Below are 17,877 nucleotides of genomic sequence, written 5' to 3'. Positions count from 1 at the left end.
TAGAAGTTCAGAAGTAAATAAGTCTAGTGCAGTTTTCAACATTTTAAAAATGTGTAGAACTACCCCCACACACACACAGGAGGTCCTACTCAGAAACCCATTCTGTAATACAGATATATAATTGCTCTACCTGAAGTTAGGATGGTCAGAGTCTGGATTGGAGCCGCTAACCTTCTCTGTAAACGACCAGATAGTATTTCCATCTTTGCAGGCCATCCTGTCTCTGTTGCAGCTACTCAGTTTTGCTGCCTAGACAACTAAACAAGTGGGTGTTGCTCTGTAGTCCAATAAAACTCTGTTTATAGTTACTGGCAGCAGTGGGTCAGATCTGGCCTGAGGGCTGTGTTTTGCCAAGCCCAGGTCTAGATCCCCAAATCTACACATCAGGTTCAGAGCAACTTTCAGAAGCCACGTGTCTTTTGGGACAGATGATATGTAATCCATAATTATAACAATTATTCTGCACTCAAATAAAGTCATAGATAAAGGGTTACATGAGCTACAGAGAAGAAAGCCTCTGATTCTGCCTGTGGTGTAAGAGAATGCTTTATAGGTGAAGCATGACCTGTGAGGTGAATTTTTGAAGCATAGTCCCCAGTGGACAAGCAAGGGAAAGACATTCTAGGTAGAGGAACGGCATTTGCAAACTTTATTTAAAAATTTTGGACACTGCAGATTTTTCTTTGTAATTATGTCATGGGGAAAGTGACTGAATGTTAGGCTGGAAAGCAAAAAAGGAACTATCTTATGAAAGGCTCTTGGTTTCAGCTTTATCCAGTAGACCAGTGGCAGTGCCCCATATGGCAGTGGAATCTGAGAATTCGCTGGGAGAGCTTGCTAAAAATTATAGATTCCTGGGCCTATTCAATGAGAATCCCTGGAACAGAACTCAGAAATCTATTTTTTAAGGCACCTTATATGAGTCTGATGTAGAACATTGAATGAGAGTCACTGCTATTAATGTTGGAGATCCTCTGAGGAATTTTAGCAGGAGAGGGAGATGGTGACAATAGCTACTTTTTATAGGGACCTTAAAACAGCATCTGTAATTCTTTACTCCTCGATTGTAATTCAGCCCTGTGGAGTAGTGATAGTATCTCCATTTTGTAATTGATTAATTTTTGTTTCAGATTGATCGTGTTGGTTACAGTGCAAAATGATTTATTAGAGCGAAGTGGAATTGGAAATAAAATTAAGTAGCAATATTTGTACTTACAAATTTCAGGGCAAAAAGTCATCTTAGCAGGTGAATAGATGTGCTCAGTGATGTGCCTTGAATGTGTGATATATTTTGAGAGCATTAGATTCACAATCTTTCAATGGACACAAAGTGAAAACAGGTCGACTAAAACTTTGCAAAACTCCTCAAAGATGGTTAAAACACCATTTCATTCAATATGAATTGCAGCAAACTTCATAAGAGCTAAAAGAAACAGTAAATTTAATGAATTGGTTATCCACAAATTGGCCTGCTTTTGGAAGGTAGAAAACTGGATTGTGGACATGAAAGTGAATGACTAATTTTTAATTGCTCTGTATTATGAAAATTATATCATAAATGACATAATGAGCTATAGAAGAAAGTGCTATAGGAGATGAATTATATCTTACCATTATATGAGTTTCTGTTAGAAGCAGAATCAAGTTAAGATGTTACAGCTATTACCCTAGGCGTTAGTACTTTGGCCCTACTAAGACAAACATATTAATCCGTGCCATGATGATCAAAGAAATTTGTTTTTGTTTGTATTTTTGTGCGTCAGAATTAATTGTTAAGTGAAAAACCATGGCATGAGCAAAATCTGTGGGGTTTCTCAGTCCCCTGTGTGATATTTTCCCTGCCCTTCTGTCATATTATTTGGGAGTGTCTTAGGGATTCTTTACCATCCAAAGGGAACAGTTTACTAACTGTTTCAGTTCCTCTAAAGTTGTCAGATTAGCAAATCTGACCTAAAAGTAACTGTAAAGTGTAGAATTTTATTTTCTCCCCTCATAAGTGTTACTACTGTGTAAAATGTCATTTGATTTTATTTGGCTCGTTAATTTCAAACTATCCACACATACCTTTTTGATGCAATCGCCACCAGAGTGCCCAAAATCTACCTTGCACAAGCATAATAATGAGCCCCCAAGCTCTAAGACATTCACATTATTCTTTCCAAGTTACACCAGCAACTTTTCTGTCAACTTCCTTGAAGGATTTTTAATTAACATCTTTGTTATCTTTGGAATAGAACATGAAACGACGCAGGCGTCGAGATATTTTACGAGTACAACTGGTACGAATATTTGAACTGCTGGCAGATGCCGGTGTCATTAGTCACAGGTTAGTATTGGATTTTGATTTTTAAAACTTTTTTAAAACTAGGGACCGTAATATTTTTTCTCTGAGGAAATACAGAAAAGCACCTTTGCAACAACAAAAAATCTGTACCACTGTAAGCATTATTTACCAAAGATGCATCTGGTACATTAACCCATGGCTAAAAAATGTATTGAAGTTCTACCACTGGTACATACTGCTTCAGGCAAAAATTGGGTGTAATGTTCTTATGATTTTAATATTTTGGAGGATCTAGTAATCTAGGCAAGTGGACAGTAGCCTTTTTTTTTTCTTTTGGTGTCCGATCTAACTATGTCTTACCTTGTTCTTAAGATCTATTTCTTCTGGAGTTGTAAAAATCATATATTTAAAGGCTAAACATTTTAAGGTTTGCAAATTTATTTCAATCAACTATTAATCTATTGTGCTGAGAAAAATTATGAAATCCAAAACCATAATTATTGTTTCCACCCTTTACAAATAAAAAACATAAAACCTGAGCTTATTGTTGACACTAAGACCATCCCCTCGAGGAAAATTCCATCAGCTTTATGTTGAGAAATAACTATTTTCTTAGGAAGGTAATGGTGTTGCCTGACCATTGAAGGAGGGAAAAAAAAGGAATCTGACCATTTCCAAAAAGGATAACTGAAAAAAGATCCTGAAGAAAAAAGTAGTAATAATCAAACAAGTGTTGTATTTATTGTTACTTTACCATTTGTCCTGATCATTTTTTCTCAGTGTGCCTAACACCTTTCATATTTAGCATTGAACGCTTTTGACAAGTGCTTTCAAAATATAGCTTTAATCAAAGAGAATTTAAACCGTTGATTTACTATGATAGTAAATGAAAAACAAATGAAAATAAGAAAAGAGAAACATCACTGTTTTTTTTTGTTCTCCACAAAAATAAAACAGTGGAAGTTAGCCAAAGTGAATTTGACACTGAACTTGATGCAAAAAATTAACCTAATACACATCTGAATCCTTTTTTCCTTGATTGCTTTTAATGTAATGTTAGTAACACAGTTGCATGTTTTGTTTTTGGATTTGTCTTTTTTCCCGCCCCCCCAAGAGAAGTCAGTATAAAGTTATCCATTATGGACCATTATGGACTTTTTATATTCTTGCTTAAGGAAGAAAAGATGAATTTTGAATGGCAAGACAGCAGGGATCTTTAATTTGTTCACCCAATCGATCCTATGTGCCTGATTCATAGTAGGTACTCAGAGTTTATTCTGGGCCAGGTTATAGTCTACTAAATTGGTTTCCCAGCCACTAAGAAGTCATGACCCAGAGTTTAAAAAACATTCGTTTAAGGAATAAAGGAAAAAATTTCAGAGTGAATACATTCAACATATTTTTATTGTTGTAGACTGATAGTTTTAATATCCTCTAGTACCATTGTTGCTTCTTTCTCTTATTTTCATGGCTGAAGGATATTTATAAAAAACTATTCGCAGCTATGAAAAGCATATTTAAAGTCATACATTTTAGAGGTATTTTTCAAATATAACAAGGAGAAGTTAAGCAAATTACTAAAATGCTCTGAAGTAGCTACTGGTCACGTGCTTAATAACTGATGGAATAAGACTGGAATCCAGGACTTGTGACTCTAACCAAATGATCCCTTTGCAGCCAGTAGGCTTCAGGCCCGGGACCTTGGCCTCAATCTTACTGTAGAGATTCTTGGGGCAACTCCCAAAGTCTAAAGAGAAGATTTGAAAACCAGCTCTCTTACTTGAATTCTCTTAAATTTTTGTATCCCCGGTAATACCTATGCCAGAATCTTGCTGAGAATAAGTACCTAATGGATATTTGATTGATTATGCTAAAGGTATAATATGAAAATGCGGGGCAACTATGCGAACATATAGAATTAGTCTTTCCTCTCTCTACCTTCTAAACTGATCCTCGCTACCCCATGTGTCTCCGTATTTCTTTATTTTAAAAAGCAATATATTTTGATGGAGAGAAAATAACATTTAGCGCTCACAATAGGTGATTGAAGTTGGGTATGGAATTGAATAATGTAAATTACATTTGCAGTTCCTTGATTATGAAGCACCATGTATTTTTATATTTCAGTAAGCCAAAATCTTGTTCATTCAGTTTTTTTTATAAGTTGCACTGTGCTACGACTATGCAAATTTTAATATAATTCTGATTTTGATTATTAGGAATTTATTTTGACTTAAATTATAATTTAAAATCACATTTTCTTTACCATGTATTTCCTTTAATATTTTCAGTGCAAGCGGTGGCCTTGATAGTGAAACACATTTCCTCAACAACACTTTATTGGAATATGTAGATTTAACTAGACAACTCCTGGAAGCAGAAAATGAAAAAGACTCTGACACCCTGAAGGATATACGATGCCATTTTAGTGCCTTAGTGGCGAATATCATTCAGAATGTTCCAGGTACGATTTTTTAGCTCCTCAAACCACTAATGAATATTAAGAGACCATCGTATTATTTTCTCCCACTGAGGTTTTGTAATCTATGTTGACAAGCAACTTGTGAACATATGAAAAATATGTCAGGGTAACACGGATAGCAAGAATTTGTTTTACCTTTGAATTAGTATCAATGACTAGAAATCAAAAAGCAACCCAACATAGGTTTTCAACGACAGTCAAGACACTAACAAAAATTTGAAGAAATCAGTAGAATAAACTCTTTGGACAAACTTGTTCCAGACACAATGAGTGAAGAGCATAATGCTCCAAGTGGTATTTGAGAATAGAATTAACAAGATACATTTGACTAGTGGGAGAAGGGTATAGGCACAGAAGTAGAGTATAATAAGGATACAGTGTGACTCATGATTCGTTTAACAGATGTGTGCCTATTATTGATCACATACTACGTGCCAGGTACTGGTTGAGGCAGCAGGAAGATTACTATATGCAATTGCATTTTAAAAAGTCATAAATACTTTACAAGTGTAAAAATGTGCTTATAGCTTTTGATATAAAATGTAAATACAAATGTTTCTTTTTCTTTCTATGAAAGAATTAAAGTTACTTTGTTACCTTAAAAAGTATATGCAAATAGTTGACTTTTAAAGTAAGATAATGGTTGTATTTTATAGGCGGGTCCTGTAAGCACTTCTTTAGATACATTAATTTCAAGTGCAGAAAACCTATTTTGAACTTCAGGGGCAAATGATGCTATATAGAGGAAAAGAGCCTTTCTTTCCTCTAAATTTTCTGATCTGAATTCAGCTCACTGATGTAAAGATGTAATTTAGTCCATTACTCAACACTTGTCTGCAACTTCCACATTGGTTCATTACGGTACTATTGAGTTTCTTCAACAAGAACTGATGCAGAGAACTTGTAGAATAGATTTTTAAAGTGGAAAGAATCCTTGGAAATCATCTAAACCAGCAGCAAAGGGCAGCAGAATGGGTTTGGACTCCAGGCCTCACACTTTACTACAAGTAGATCAGCTCCCCTGTTGTCAGTTATGTATATCAAGATTCCATGTAATGATCCTTTTATAGCTGAAAAGAGCTTATATGGTCCAAAGCCCTCTCTTACCAATGAACCAAGATCCAGAAGTATGTTATGTTAATGTTTCGGCAAGGTTACCATGTAGCCAGCAACAGCCCACGGAGAAGCAGGGTCCCGACTCTCAGCTCTGTGCCAGCCTTCAGGCAGCACTGTGACTGCCGTGAAATTCTGCTTGCCAAGATGCCGTATTTCATATAACGCTGCATCTCACATAACACTGCACTACATGATGACATGCACTGCAACTTTGTTCCTGTTATTTGCATATATGTAAATAATTTCTGTTACTCTGGAGGTTTGCGGTAGGTTAAAATGAAAGCTTTTGCTTTCTTTTTTTGTAATATATATTCAGTAACGGAGTTGACATGCGTATTAAGGAAAAAAGAAATGGAAATAATTTTTTCTACCTATTTTTTATTTACAGTACACCAGAGAAGAAGTATTTTTCCTCAACAGAGCCTTCGTCACAGTCTGTTTATGCTGTTCAGTCACTGGGCAGGTCCTTTTAGCATCATGTTTACGCCCTTGGACAGATACAGTGATAGAAATATGCAAATTAACAGACATCAGTACTGTGCACTAAAGGTATTTACCTAGAAATCTGATTTCTTTTTTCTTATGTTAAGAGTGGAGTTAAATTTTTTTGTCTCTCAGTGCCTGGTGTTATAAAACGGATAGGGATTTCTTCAGAGTACCTGAAAGAATATACATTTGCCTGCTGTATTCAAACATTTATACTGTAGGTTTATTTAAATGTACAAAATACAATGCAGAAAAGTTCCAGAATCTACCAAAATTGGGAGCCATTCTCTTAAAGAACTGAGGATTGCCTCAAAGGAATAACTATTTTTTTCCTACTTAAGTACTTACTCTTGGTCTTTTTTTTTTTTTTTCTCTCTTCTCCTCAAATACTGTTCAAACTCCATGTCTTATCTGGTATCACGATATTTTCATACTACTCATAGTAAATTTCTTCATTTCAAAAGTTACTATTTTGCTTTTCTTTATAAAGAAAAAAAATTAACGATATTGTGGCTACATAAGCATGAGTAAAATATCCTGCCTCTTCTCATTAAGCAACCAACATTTAACCTCTTAAATGTTTTAAATGTAATTCTAATATTATTGTTTGAAGGCTATGTCTGCTGTACTATGTTGTGGCCCTGTTGCAGATAATGTAGGACTTTCATCAGATGGATATTTGTACAAATGGTTGGATAACATTTTGGACTCTCTGGACAAAAAGGTACTTATGACAGTTCCCTTAAAATTCTATAATCAATTGTCATTGCAGTATTTAGAGTTATTGTATGGCCCACTGAACATATCTTTTTAACATAAGCTAGGTTAGAATTACAGGCAAAAAAATATATTATGTAAAATTAAATAGGATACCATGAGCTACGAGATTTGTAATTCTTATTTAGTACTCATTTGAATAATTTAAATTTCCCTTTTGTATTATAGGATTAATACAGTAGTGTGTGTATATATATCACAATAGAGTTCTGAATCAATAAAAGAATATTAATTGTGGAATACATTGAGCTCCATGGAAAAATACCTTGTTTGCTATGTTTAGTTGAATTTTTTTTGACCACTCTCCAATTAATCATTCTTTCTTGACTTCTTACTCTCATTCTGTACACACACAGACTTCACAGTTTAAAATAGGACTTAACATTTTTTCCCCTCAGAATAATTTTTCTACTGGGTTATCAAAAACAAGAATAAAGCTTGATAAAAATAACTGGAGAGGTTAATAAATCACTTTCCTGAAAGCACTTAATCACTGTTCATATTCATCAACCACCTCCGGGGCTCTGCTGGAGAAGAGAATTGTACTTCTAAGAGTCTTATATAAAAAGCAGGAGACCAAGCATAATTTTTCCACGTTGGTTTTTCTGCTGGCTGAATAAAATGAGAAAGAGTTGAACAAAAGGAGGCTTGAGTTTCGTGATTCAATACAGTGAATATATGCACTATATTATTTTAATTAAAATATAGAGGAGTAGAGGAATAATATATCCCTTTCTCTGTTCTGGGCAATTTTGTGACCTTAGGTTCATCAGTTGGGCTGTGAAGCAGTTACATTACTGCTGGAGCTGAACCCGGATCAGAGCAACCTGATGTACTGGGCTGTGGATCGCTGTTACACTGGTTCCAAGAGAGTGGCAGCTGGCTGCTTTAAAGCCATAGCTAATGTATTCCAGAACAGGTACTCTAGATACTACTGTCTTTCATATTTTATTTAGCTTTCCTTAAAAAAGAAAACCTGTCCTTTTGAACTCAGAAATAATAATGAACCAGTACTTTCTTTCCTTAAGTGCTAACAAAATTTAAGCAAATACGGATAATGATCCCCATGCATCTGTTGTACCTAATTGCCTTAAAAACAAAAACAAAAACACGCAGTCATCTCATAGGCTTAGCAGCTGCATGCCTGTAGCCTTCCCTTTATATCATGTTTATTAACTGGTGTGAAAGCCTCTAAACGTTATTTTACCTAACGTCTACAATGTGTCCCTAGGGATTATCAGTGTGACACGGTGATGCTCCTCAATCTGATACTGTTTAAAGCCGCTGATTCTTCTCGAAGTATCTATGAAGTTGCTATGCAACTTTTACAGGTTTGTAAACAAACGTTAATTAAAATATATTTTTGCTCGGGATTTAATGAAGCATAATAATCTGTTCTTGCCTTGAAAGTATGCTAACATTCAGCTTCATTTTTAATAGTGGGGTATGGTGTTAATTCCTGATTACCATTAGAAATAGAAGAGTAAAATAATATGGGTCGTTTAAGTCTATAAATCATGCAAACTACTCAGAAGTGTCCTGTAGGGGATTATGTATGATACCCTTCCCCTTCCCACAGCCCCCCTTCCGCTCACCTGTGTGTGCCTCTGTGTGTGTGTGTGTGTGTGTCTGTGTCTGTGTCTGTGTGTGTGTCTGTGTCTGTGTGTGTGTGAGTACTTATAAAAACTGAGTGGTTAAGGCCTATGTGTGCATTTAACTATTTCTGTTCAGCAGATAATAATGCGAATCAAATTTTTTTTTGAAAATCAAGTGAAAAGTAATTAGCTCTTTTATGATAATCTTTTATAATATTTCTTTATTAGACTGAGGAAAGTAACCTAGAAAGTTAACTTATCAAGTGTGGATATATGATTACATCCATTGATGATGGGGTGTGGTTCTTCACTCTTAACCAAGGGTTAAGAATGGGATTCAAGGAGATGCACATTTTTCCAAAGGGTTTGAAGTGGTATTGAGGCTGGTAGGGACCATCTTAGGAATTACACCCTAATGTTTTTATTAATTAAGAAGAAAGTTGAGTAGTGTAGCTCTTTGTATAGGGTAATATCAAAAGAATTTTTGTTTACATTCCATATTTAATCTGTTATTAAACAAGATAGCTTTGAAGAATTTTTTTTCAAGTATACATGTTTTTATACAGTCATAGTTTTGAATTGGAAAAGTGGTAAATCTTCTTTAAGTAATTGTATATGAAGTTGCTGAAGTTATTTTCAAACTATGCTACTGGCATTCAACAAAGGGAATGTAAAGGCTTGTAAAGAGTTACAGATCTTTTGCAAACATTTCTTGGAATTAGAAATTAGCACCTGAAAAACTTTACAACATATATAACTATATCACTTTTAAACTGGAATATTGCTTGGGAGAAGATTTTATATTTTTCATTATAGCTGAAATTTAGAGGACCCATAAAATCTTAAATCAATGGAGTGTACATTCTTGTAGATCCTGGAACCGAAGATGTTTCGCTATGCTCACAAATTGGAGGTTCAGAGAACAGACGGAGTTCTCAGCCAGCTGTCTCCTCTGCCGCATCTGTATTCTGTTTCATATTATCAGTTGTCCGAAGAACTAGCAAGGGCATATCCTGAGCTAACTCTCGCCATATTCTCAGGTATGATCATTGAACTGGTTAATAGTTTTTCTTTAGCAACCATTTTGAGAAAAACTACTTTTAGGAAATTTAAATATATGAAATTTGAGGTTGAATCAAAACCAAACATGTCTTTATATAAGATCATTTTTTTTCTTTCGTATGAACTCTTAACACTTACCTACCATGATATTGAGGTTGCTTATTAAAAATCTCTGCAGGGATTCTAACTTTGGCCTCCATTCTCCACCTCAACCCAGCTTTAAAAAAAAAAAGGTAGAAGGGGGCTTCACAGGCAATTGAAAAGTATTTCTTTAGTAGACATAGAACTTCCTGAATCTTCTGGTATGCAGTTTATCTTGTGTATTGGTCTGTGTTTAATAATAAAAATAGACAGGGATAGAGATACAAGTTTCTTTCTATAAGTAAAAGCTCTAATCTTAGGGAAAGGTCCTGCACTGCCTTAAGCAGAACTATTGCTAGGAACCCACATTGCATTCTGGTCCAGTTTCCTTTCCTTGTGGGCCAACAGATATTCTTGGCAGGAGTTTTGAAAACATCAGGGCTGTGTCAGGCAAGATGTCCTGTATATCTGGGCCTCCCAGGATTTAGATTTAAGATAATCTGGGGGTTCATCCAGCTTAACCTCTGGCCAGTGAGCACACTATTGCAGATGCCCCCATAGTGCTTTATCTTTTAACTGAAAAGTTTTAATTATAATATTTACAAAAGACACTCAGCTAGTTTTTCTGCTCTTCATCTGCAACAAGATCTTGTTCTAATCCAAGTACTAGAAATGCACCAAAATTGGCGTGCAGGGAATAACAGGGTTCTTAAGTGGATCCTTTCCTTCTTTTGGGCTCAAGGCATAGAAGCCTTGGCCTTCTTTGCACATCTTTCCACAGTACCTATTTTAGTGGTGGAGATAGTTTGATTCCCATCCCTAACTGACCTGAGCGGGGAAAAAACAACTTCAGTTCTCCTAACATTCAGTTTTTAAAGCAGCTCACGTGTTTGGTTTGCACTGATAAATGGCAGCAGTCAAGCCCCTTCCTTTTTCCCAGCTCCCACAGTCCTGATAGCCCTTTCAAGATGGACATGGATGGTCATCAACGCAAAGTAGTAACCACTGTCAACACTAATTTTGCTGCTGCTGGGCTGCTTCTGGAGGCTCCAGCACAGAAAACAGAGGAGTCCTCTGGGTCTCAGAGTTCATGAAACTGGTCAGGATGGCAGTGGGTGTTGCCATGGCCCCGGCTGCTCTATGCACTTACAACCCCCTGGCCAGGATCTCTTCATTCAGCTACTTTCAGAGCTCCACGTCTAATAGTTCATTCTCATGGCAATAACATTGACCCATTAACAGAAGGGCTTCTTGTAAAAAGTTAGAATTGAGCATAAATATGTGCAAGGCACTGGACTGAGCAGTTCACTGGTACTATGTTGAATGTGCACAATAACTCCATGATGCAGCTGCTTTTGTTACCTTCTTACAGAATAATCAATTGAGGATCAGAGGTTGACAGGTTGGCCCTAGGTCAACCTGTAGGTATGTGGCAGAGCTGGGATTCAAACCCAGGTGTGTGTGATTCCAGAGCCAAGTTCCAAATCACTATGCTTCCATATTTATTCCTTCTGATGAGTAAATAGGTATAAGACCTAGTGGGCAAAACGGGACTTGAGGAGAAAGAAGGTTTGTACTTAAAGTGATTTATGGAAATTAAATAGCATATAAAAGCTCACAGGCTTTGGAATCAACCTTGTATTTGAATCCTCTGCCACTTGATCATTGACCTTGGGCAAGTTACTTGGACTGTCCACCACACAGGTTTGTCATGAGCATTAAATGAGATGAATGTTAAAGCAATAAGCACATCATAGGCGTCTCCCCTAGATAAAACCGAAATATGTGAGATTTTTCATGGGTCACTTTAAATTAATCCATGTATAAAGATTGTCTTTTATCTTATAATTACATTTATTTATTTATTTGGTAAAAAGCATACATAGTAAAATTTACCATATTAATCATTTTAACTGTACAGTTCAGTAGTGTTAAATATATTTACATTGTTATGAAACAGATCTCCAGAAATTTTTCATCCTGCAGAACTGAAACTTTATACCTAGTAAACAGTAACCACCCTTTTCCTGAACTTCCCCCAGCTCCTGGTAACCACCATTCTGCTTTCTATTTCTATGAATTTGACTATGTTAGATACATCACGTAAGTAGAATCACACAGCATTTGTGGCTTTATGACTAGCTTATTTTACTTAGCATAATGTCCTCAAGCATTCATCCATATTGTACCACATAACAGGATTTCTTTCCTTTTTAAAGCTGCAGAGTGTTCTATTATATGTATATACCACATTTTGTTTATCCATTTATCAATGGACATTTGGAGTGCTTCCACTTCTTGGCCACTGTAAATAGTGCTGCTATGAACGTGGTTGTGCAAATATCTCTTCAAGACCCCGCTTGCAATTCTTTTGGATACATACTCAGAAATGGAATTACTAGCTCACATGATAGTTCTGTTTTTAATTTTTTGAGGAGCTCTTATGCTGTTTTCATAGCAGTTGCACCATTTTACAGTCTCACCAATAGTGTGCAGACATTTGTTTTTCTTAACCGCCAGAGATATTTTATATAAAAGCTAAGTGTGCGGGCTTCCCTGGTGGCGCAGTGGTTGAGAGTCCGCCTGCCGATGCAGGGGACACAGGTTCGTGCCCCGGCCCGGGAGGATCCCACATGCCGCGGAGCGGCTGGGCCCGTGAGCCATGACTGCTGAGCCTGCGCGTCTGGAGCCTGTGCTCCGCAACGGGAGAGGCCACAACAGTGAGAGGCCCGCGTACCGCAAAAAAAAAAAAAAAAAAAAAAAAAAAGCTAAGTGTGTGATATATGTTAGTGGCTATCTTTTCTTTATGATGTCATCAATGGCAAATTCACTAAAAGGAGAAACAGTGCTCATAATTCTTAAATGTAATGAATAAAATCTGGCTTGCTGTTTTTTAAGAATTAAAAAGTTAAATTTAAAAATTAAATTTAAATTCATTATAAGTCAAAGGAAACCACAGTTACATCAGTCGTTCCCTCTTTGACTTGTTCTTAATTACAGAGATAAGCCAGAGAATTCAGACAGCTCACCCTTCTGGGAGGCAAGTAATGCTGCACTACCTGTTACCGTGGATGAACAACATCGAGTTGGTGGATTTAAAACCGTTGCCCACAGCAAGGCGACATGATGAAGATGAAGATGATTCCTTAAAAGACCGAGAACTTATGGTGACCAGCCGGCGCTGGTTACGAGGAGAAGGCTGGGGATCCCCACAAGCCACTGCCATGGTTTTGAATAATCTGATGTACATGACAGCAAAGGTAACGTGGTTTTTGTATTTGTAGTTGCTGGACAGAATCACCAAGTTAGGAGTAAACAGGTTAGAAACAGACAAAGAGATTAGATAATCCTGTGGTAACCAAACAAGTATGTGTTATCAGTAAGTTCCTTTCTTTAAAAAACTTCTCATTAGATATAAAATGTCTTTTTTTTGGTCGGGGGAGCTAAAATCATATGTGCTTAATGATACTTGGGTTCAGATTTGTTGAAAGAAATGATGGTTCCTCTAAAGTGTGGAAAAGATTAAATCTGTCTGTAAAAGCGTTATTTTCTATTATTTCATGACATGGCAAGTTTGATATTGAAAAGACAGCCGTTACTAAAGTGTGTGCTGTGTTTTCTGCCTCTAGTATGGTGATGAGCTGGCCTGGTCGGAGGTGGAGAATGTGTGGACCACACTCGCAGATGGCTGGCCAAAAAACCTGAAAATAATTTTGCACTTTTTGATCAGCATTTGTGGAGTGAATAGTGAACCAAGCCTCTTGCCTTACGTATGTGTTCAAGTTCATTTACTTTTTATTTATGTTTTTAATATATATATTTACCCAGTGTCTTGTGATGTCAGAGTCTGGGCAGCAGTAGACCAGCAGAGGCAAAGCGGGGGCCAAGATGAGGAAAATCAGGAAATAGCACATGGATTTATCCATTGATTCATTTAACAGATATCATCTGGCTTTACTACAGGCTAGGTGTTCTTCTAGGTTCTGATGCATGCTACAGATTTTATTCTTTGAACCTATACCTAATTTATTTAATGAATAAATCAGTAATAAAGTACAGTCATGGTAAGGGCTACAAAGGAAGATTGCAGAGTCCTGAGAGTGGATAACTTTGGAATCACCACTGTCTGGGAGGATTAGAGATGATACTGGAGAGAAAGTGATATGGAAATGGAGAGATGTTAGTAGTTTTTCCTATCAGGAGCTGGCATTGGGATATTGGAGCAGGATGGGAAGTGAGAGCTCAGTGCCTATGGAATCGTGCCGTAAGGCTTCTAGAAGCAAGGAAAAGCATGATAAGAGATATACAGTGAAGAATATGTCTTTGCCTTCTAGAGGGAAAGCAATACTTAAATCTTCTCAGGTTAAGAGAACAGCATGAAACTATCAAACATGAAGGTTAAACTGAATATACACACATGCACGCAAACACACACGTGTATATGTAGATATAGCTATCAGTGACATGGTAGCATCTCCTTAAAGTATGTCCACAGAAGACTAGCTCTGCAGAATGTTGCTCTGAAAGTTCTTATGGATCCTACTTTAAACGAACCAGTTGACTTGAATCCTGAAAGCACTGTTCTGAAGGCATGTCACAAGATTAACCTTCAGTGAGAAGCACTTAGAGAAAGGTGGGTGTTTGGTTCCAAACAACACCATCACACATTACCTCTTGACCTCACGTCCTAATACTCTCCCTCAGGCCCCCTGCCCTTGAGCCATGCTGACTCCGCTCGCTCGCTGTCCTGCTTTCACACCAGGCATCCCACCCGGGGGCCTTGGTACTTACTTTCCTCTCTCTCCCAGACAGCCACATTGCTCACTGCTGCACCTCCTTCAGAGTTTCCTCAAATGTCAGTTCTCACTTGATACTGTTGCTGGTCATCTTGTCTAAAACTGCAAATGCCCTGCCCCCCACCCGTACGCTCTTCTTTTCCTTTCCCTGTTTCATTGATTTTCCTAGCACTTATCCTCAAACTTGTTATATATTTTACCTCTTTGGCTCATAACTTTTGCCTCCATCAGTCCAGTGGATTGTCAGCTCCTTAAGAGCAGGAATTTTGGTCTGCTTAGTTCATTGCCTTCTTGCCAGAGCCTGGACTAGTGCCTGACACATAGAATCTTCCCCTTAATCAGACGAATGAATGAGTGAGTCGGGGTTGGCACTAGAAACAGGCATGAAGCTATAATTCTAAGAAGCCAAGATGAAGTTCAGGGCATAGCCATTTGCCAGAAATTTTAAAAGAGCTACTTTTAATGACAATAATAATAATTTCTTAATTGTCATTTCTTAAGCACTAGTTAGAGGCCAGGCACGGTATAAGCACTTCATCTCCATTACTTAATTTCCGGAAGAAATCTATGGCCTTGCTAAGATTACTGCAGTTTTACAGATGAATAAAATAAGGTAGAAAGAAGAGTAATTTCCTCAAAGCCGCACAGCCATTTAGCTCTGTCTTCATGGAGCTGGAATTCCAACCCAGAGCTGTTGGTGAAAAGTCAGTGAAAGCTTCTTGGACAGGCAGTGAAGCTGGAGCGGGGATGGGGCTTGAAGACCTGACAGGATTAGAGTCAGGAGTGTCAACTCAGATGACCTGGGTCAGAGCAAAGGCACAGAGGAAGAAACGTACTTGACGTTTCCTGGGTCAGAGGAGACTGGACTTGGGAACAGAGAATTAGCAAATAGTTAGAACAGCTCGGAGAGCTCAAGAGCTGTGTGGAGGACGGTCAGTTATCATTAGGGAGCTGTTATCAGATTTTTGGTATGATGTGATAAAGCATGTTGTAAGATTTGTCTGGGGGTCATCTAATAAGACAGAGCTTCTCACATGTCTGTATGCACGTGAGTCGTCTGGGGATTTCTGGTTCTGAGTCTGGAGGTGAGGGTGAGGCCTGAGATTCTGTATTTCTAGCAAGCTCAGATGACGCTGCATCTTCTGCGAGGACCTCATTTTGAGTAGTAAGGATTAAAGTAGAGACAAAAAAGAGAGATCGCTTACTAACCGATCAGCCCATTTCAATAATACATATTACTAAAATATCCCTATAAAGCATACTACTGAAAAGTTTTTTTCAGTTATTTAACTCATACTGTGTACTAGGGCTTTTTAAAGTGCTTTATAAATTTTAATTTACTTAATCCTAACAACCCTATGAAGTAGGTGACATTGTCCCTAATTGCAGAAGAGAAAACTGAGGGGAACTTTCCAGATCGCCTAGCTAGTAAAAGTTACATCTACACTCCAATCCAGACTGCGTGATTGGAGTTCTAGTTTAGTTCTAGATTCTCACTCTTAGTCAACACTCTATACTGCTGGTTGAATATAGAGAACGGGGAAGGCAGAATAAATGATGAATCCTGGGTTTGAAGGCTGGCTGAATAAAAATATGAGGAAAATCTTAGGATGATATTAATTGAAAGTTTCAATTGAAAGAGAAACTGATTTAAAGAAAGGCAAGTTATCTTTTGCTTTTCTAAGAAAACCCCAGAAAGGTAAAGGAAGTAGATAACTTTATGGACACCATTAAACAATACATTTAGGTCATCCCAATTAGATATAATGTTGAGGGTTAGAGGGAAGATAGAACAGTACTTATAAAGCTGATTAATATCTGATTGCTAATCAGTGTCTATTCAAATTAAGATTGTGCTTATTCATCTACCACTTAAAGTTGAACTTACTCTGATAAAATTTGTCTCAACACAAGTTTGTGAGATAAAAATTGTGCTTTTTCTTTTCCAAACAATTTCTTTTGTGACAGGTGAAGAAAGTTATTGTATATTTAGGTAGAGACAAAACAATGCAGTTGCTAGAAGAACTGGTGAGTGAACTACAGCTGACCGACCCTGTCAGTTCAGGCGTCACTCACATGGATAATCCCCCATATTACCGCATCACTTCCAGCTATAAAATCCCTTCTGTCACCTCAGGTGAGACGTCATTTGAAACTGACTACTTTGTATAAAAAGAGAAGCTTTCCATAATTGTTCATTTTAGCAAGCGTTTGCTTTAAATATCATCATAAAGAAAACAAGCAAACATGAATCCTATATCTAATTAACCGGACAAAACTTTGTAAATCCTCATATGAGTAAAGAAGTTTGACAGTGTAAGGATTCGTAATGTGATAAAGGGAAACATACTTACATACTTATTTAGAACTGGAATATACATTTATATATCTCTGTACAACAAATGCTTTTTTAAAATGACTATAATTAGTATGTAAATATAGAAAATGCTCACTTATTGAAAATTACTGTGTAATTTCATATTATAACTATTTGGGCATATATTATACATAGTATCCAATCACATGAGGTATATACTTTTATGTATACCCATATACTTATAGTTATTGTAATATTTCGAGTTGAAGAAACTACATTGCTGTGGGAATAACTTTCATTGAAAATATAATATCTGGGCTATTGTAGTTTAAATTTCTATGAATTTCTTTGCCATTCAGTTTATATTAAATGGTTTTGTGATGTTAATAACACTGTATAATTAGAAATCTCTCATACTATATAATTTATTTTTGTCATCTATTTCCATTTTTTTGTTATACTTTCCAAGAGGTTTCTAATAATGCTTCTATTGAATTTTTCATATCTGCTAGAATGTTTTTAATTCCAAAGAGAGATTTTTTTAATTAGAATTTTTTTAGGAGTGTCCTATTCATGTTTCATGGTTGGACTATCTTCTGTATATTTGATAAAATTTTCTACCAGTGAAAGTTCCTATTTTCTTTATATTGCTGTGTTTTTGTTTTGGTTTGTCTTAGTAAAAGCTTTCCTCAAAAGCCTACCAATTCTGGGTCTGTCTTTTCATAAACAGTTCACTTAACAGGCATATTAAAAAGTTGATTGGATGTTCTGTAGGTATATATGGAACTTATTTTGTCCTTTGTTGTATGATGATTTCGTCGATAGAAGTATACATAGGTCTTTTCTCTTGCAGTAATCAGATTCCCCAGAGAAAACTCTTC

The 17,877-nt window shown here is 36.6% G+C and overlaps 1 protein-coding gene across 10 annotated transcripts in view; it reads left to right on the top strand.

Annotated features, from left to right (window-relative positions):
• FRYL (FRY like transcription coactivator) overlaps window positions 1–17,877 on the top strand; it is a 244,013-nt gene that overhangs the window by 168,700 nt on the left and 57,436 nt on the right. For all 10 annotated transcript variants that reach the window (XR_014326144.1, XM_082837769.1, XM_082837765.1 and 7 more), the window contains 10 exons: window positions 2,235–2,326; window positions 4,576–4,748; window positions 6,271–6,431; window positions 6,982–7,092; window positions 7,910–8,064; window positions 8,377–8,476; window positions 9,612–9,780; window positions 12,884–13,143; window positions 13,513–13,653; window positions 16,648–16,816. Coding sequence is in view for 9 of the 10 variants with exons in the window: in XM_082837769.1 (XP_082693895.1) it covers window positions 2,235–2,326; window positions 4,576–4,748; window positions 6,271–6,431; window positions 6,982–7,092; window positions 7,910–8,064; window positions 8,377–8,476; window positions 9,612–9,780; window positions 12,884–13,143; window positions 13,513–13,653; window positions 16,648–16,816 (1,531 nt within the window). In the remaining variant the exon portion in view is untranslated. The remainder of the gene's footprint in view (window positions 1–2,234; window positions 2,327–4,575; window positions 4,749–6,270; window positions 6,432–6,981; window positions 7,093–7,909; window positions 8,065–8,376; window positions 8,477–9,611; window positions 9,781–12,883; window positions 13,144–13,512; window positions 13,654–16,647; window positions 16,817–17,877) is intronic.

The sequence above is a fragment of the Leucopleurus acutus genome (assembly GCF_964270905.1).
Source record: "Leucopleurus acutus genome assembly, chromosome: 4".
Lineage (NCBI taxonomy): Eukaryota > Metazoa > Chordata > Mammalia > Artiodactyla > Delphinidae > Leucopleurus > Leucopleurus acutus.
Note: the sequence above shows the minus strand (reverse complement) of the source record. Positions and strands in the feature narration are given on the sequence as shown.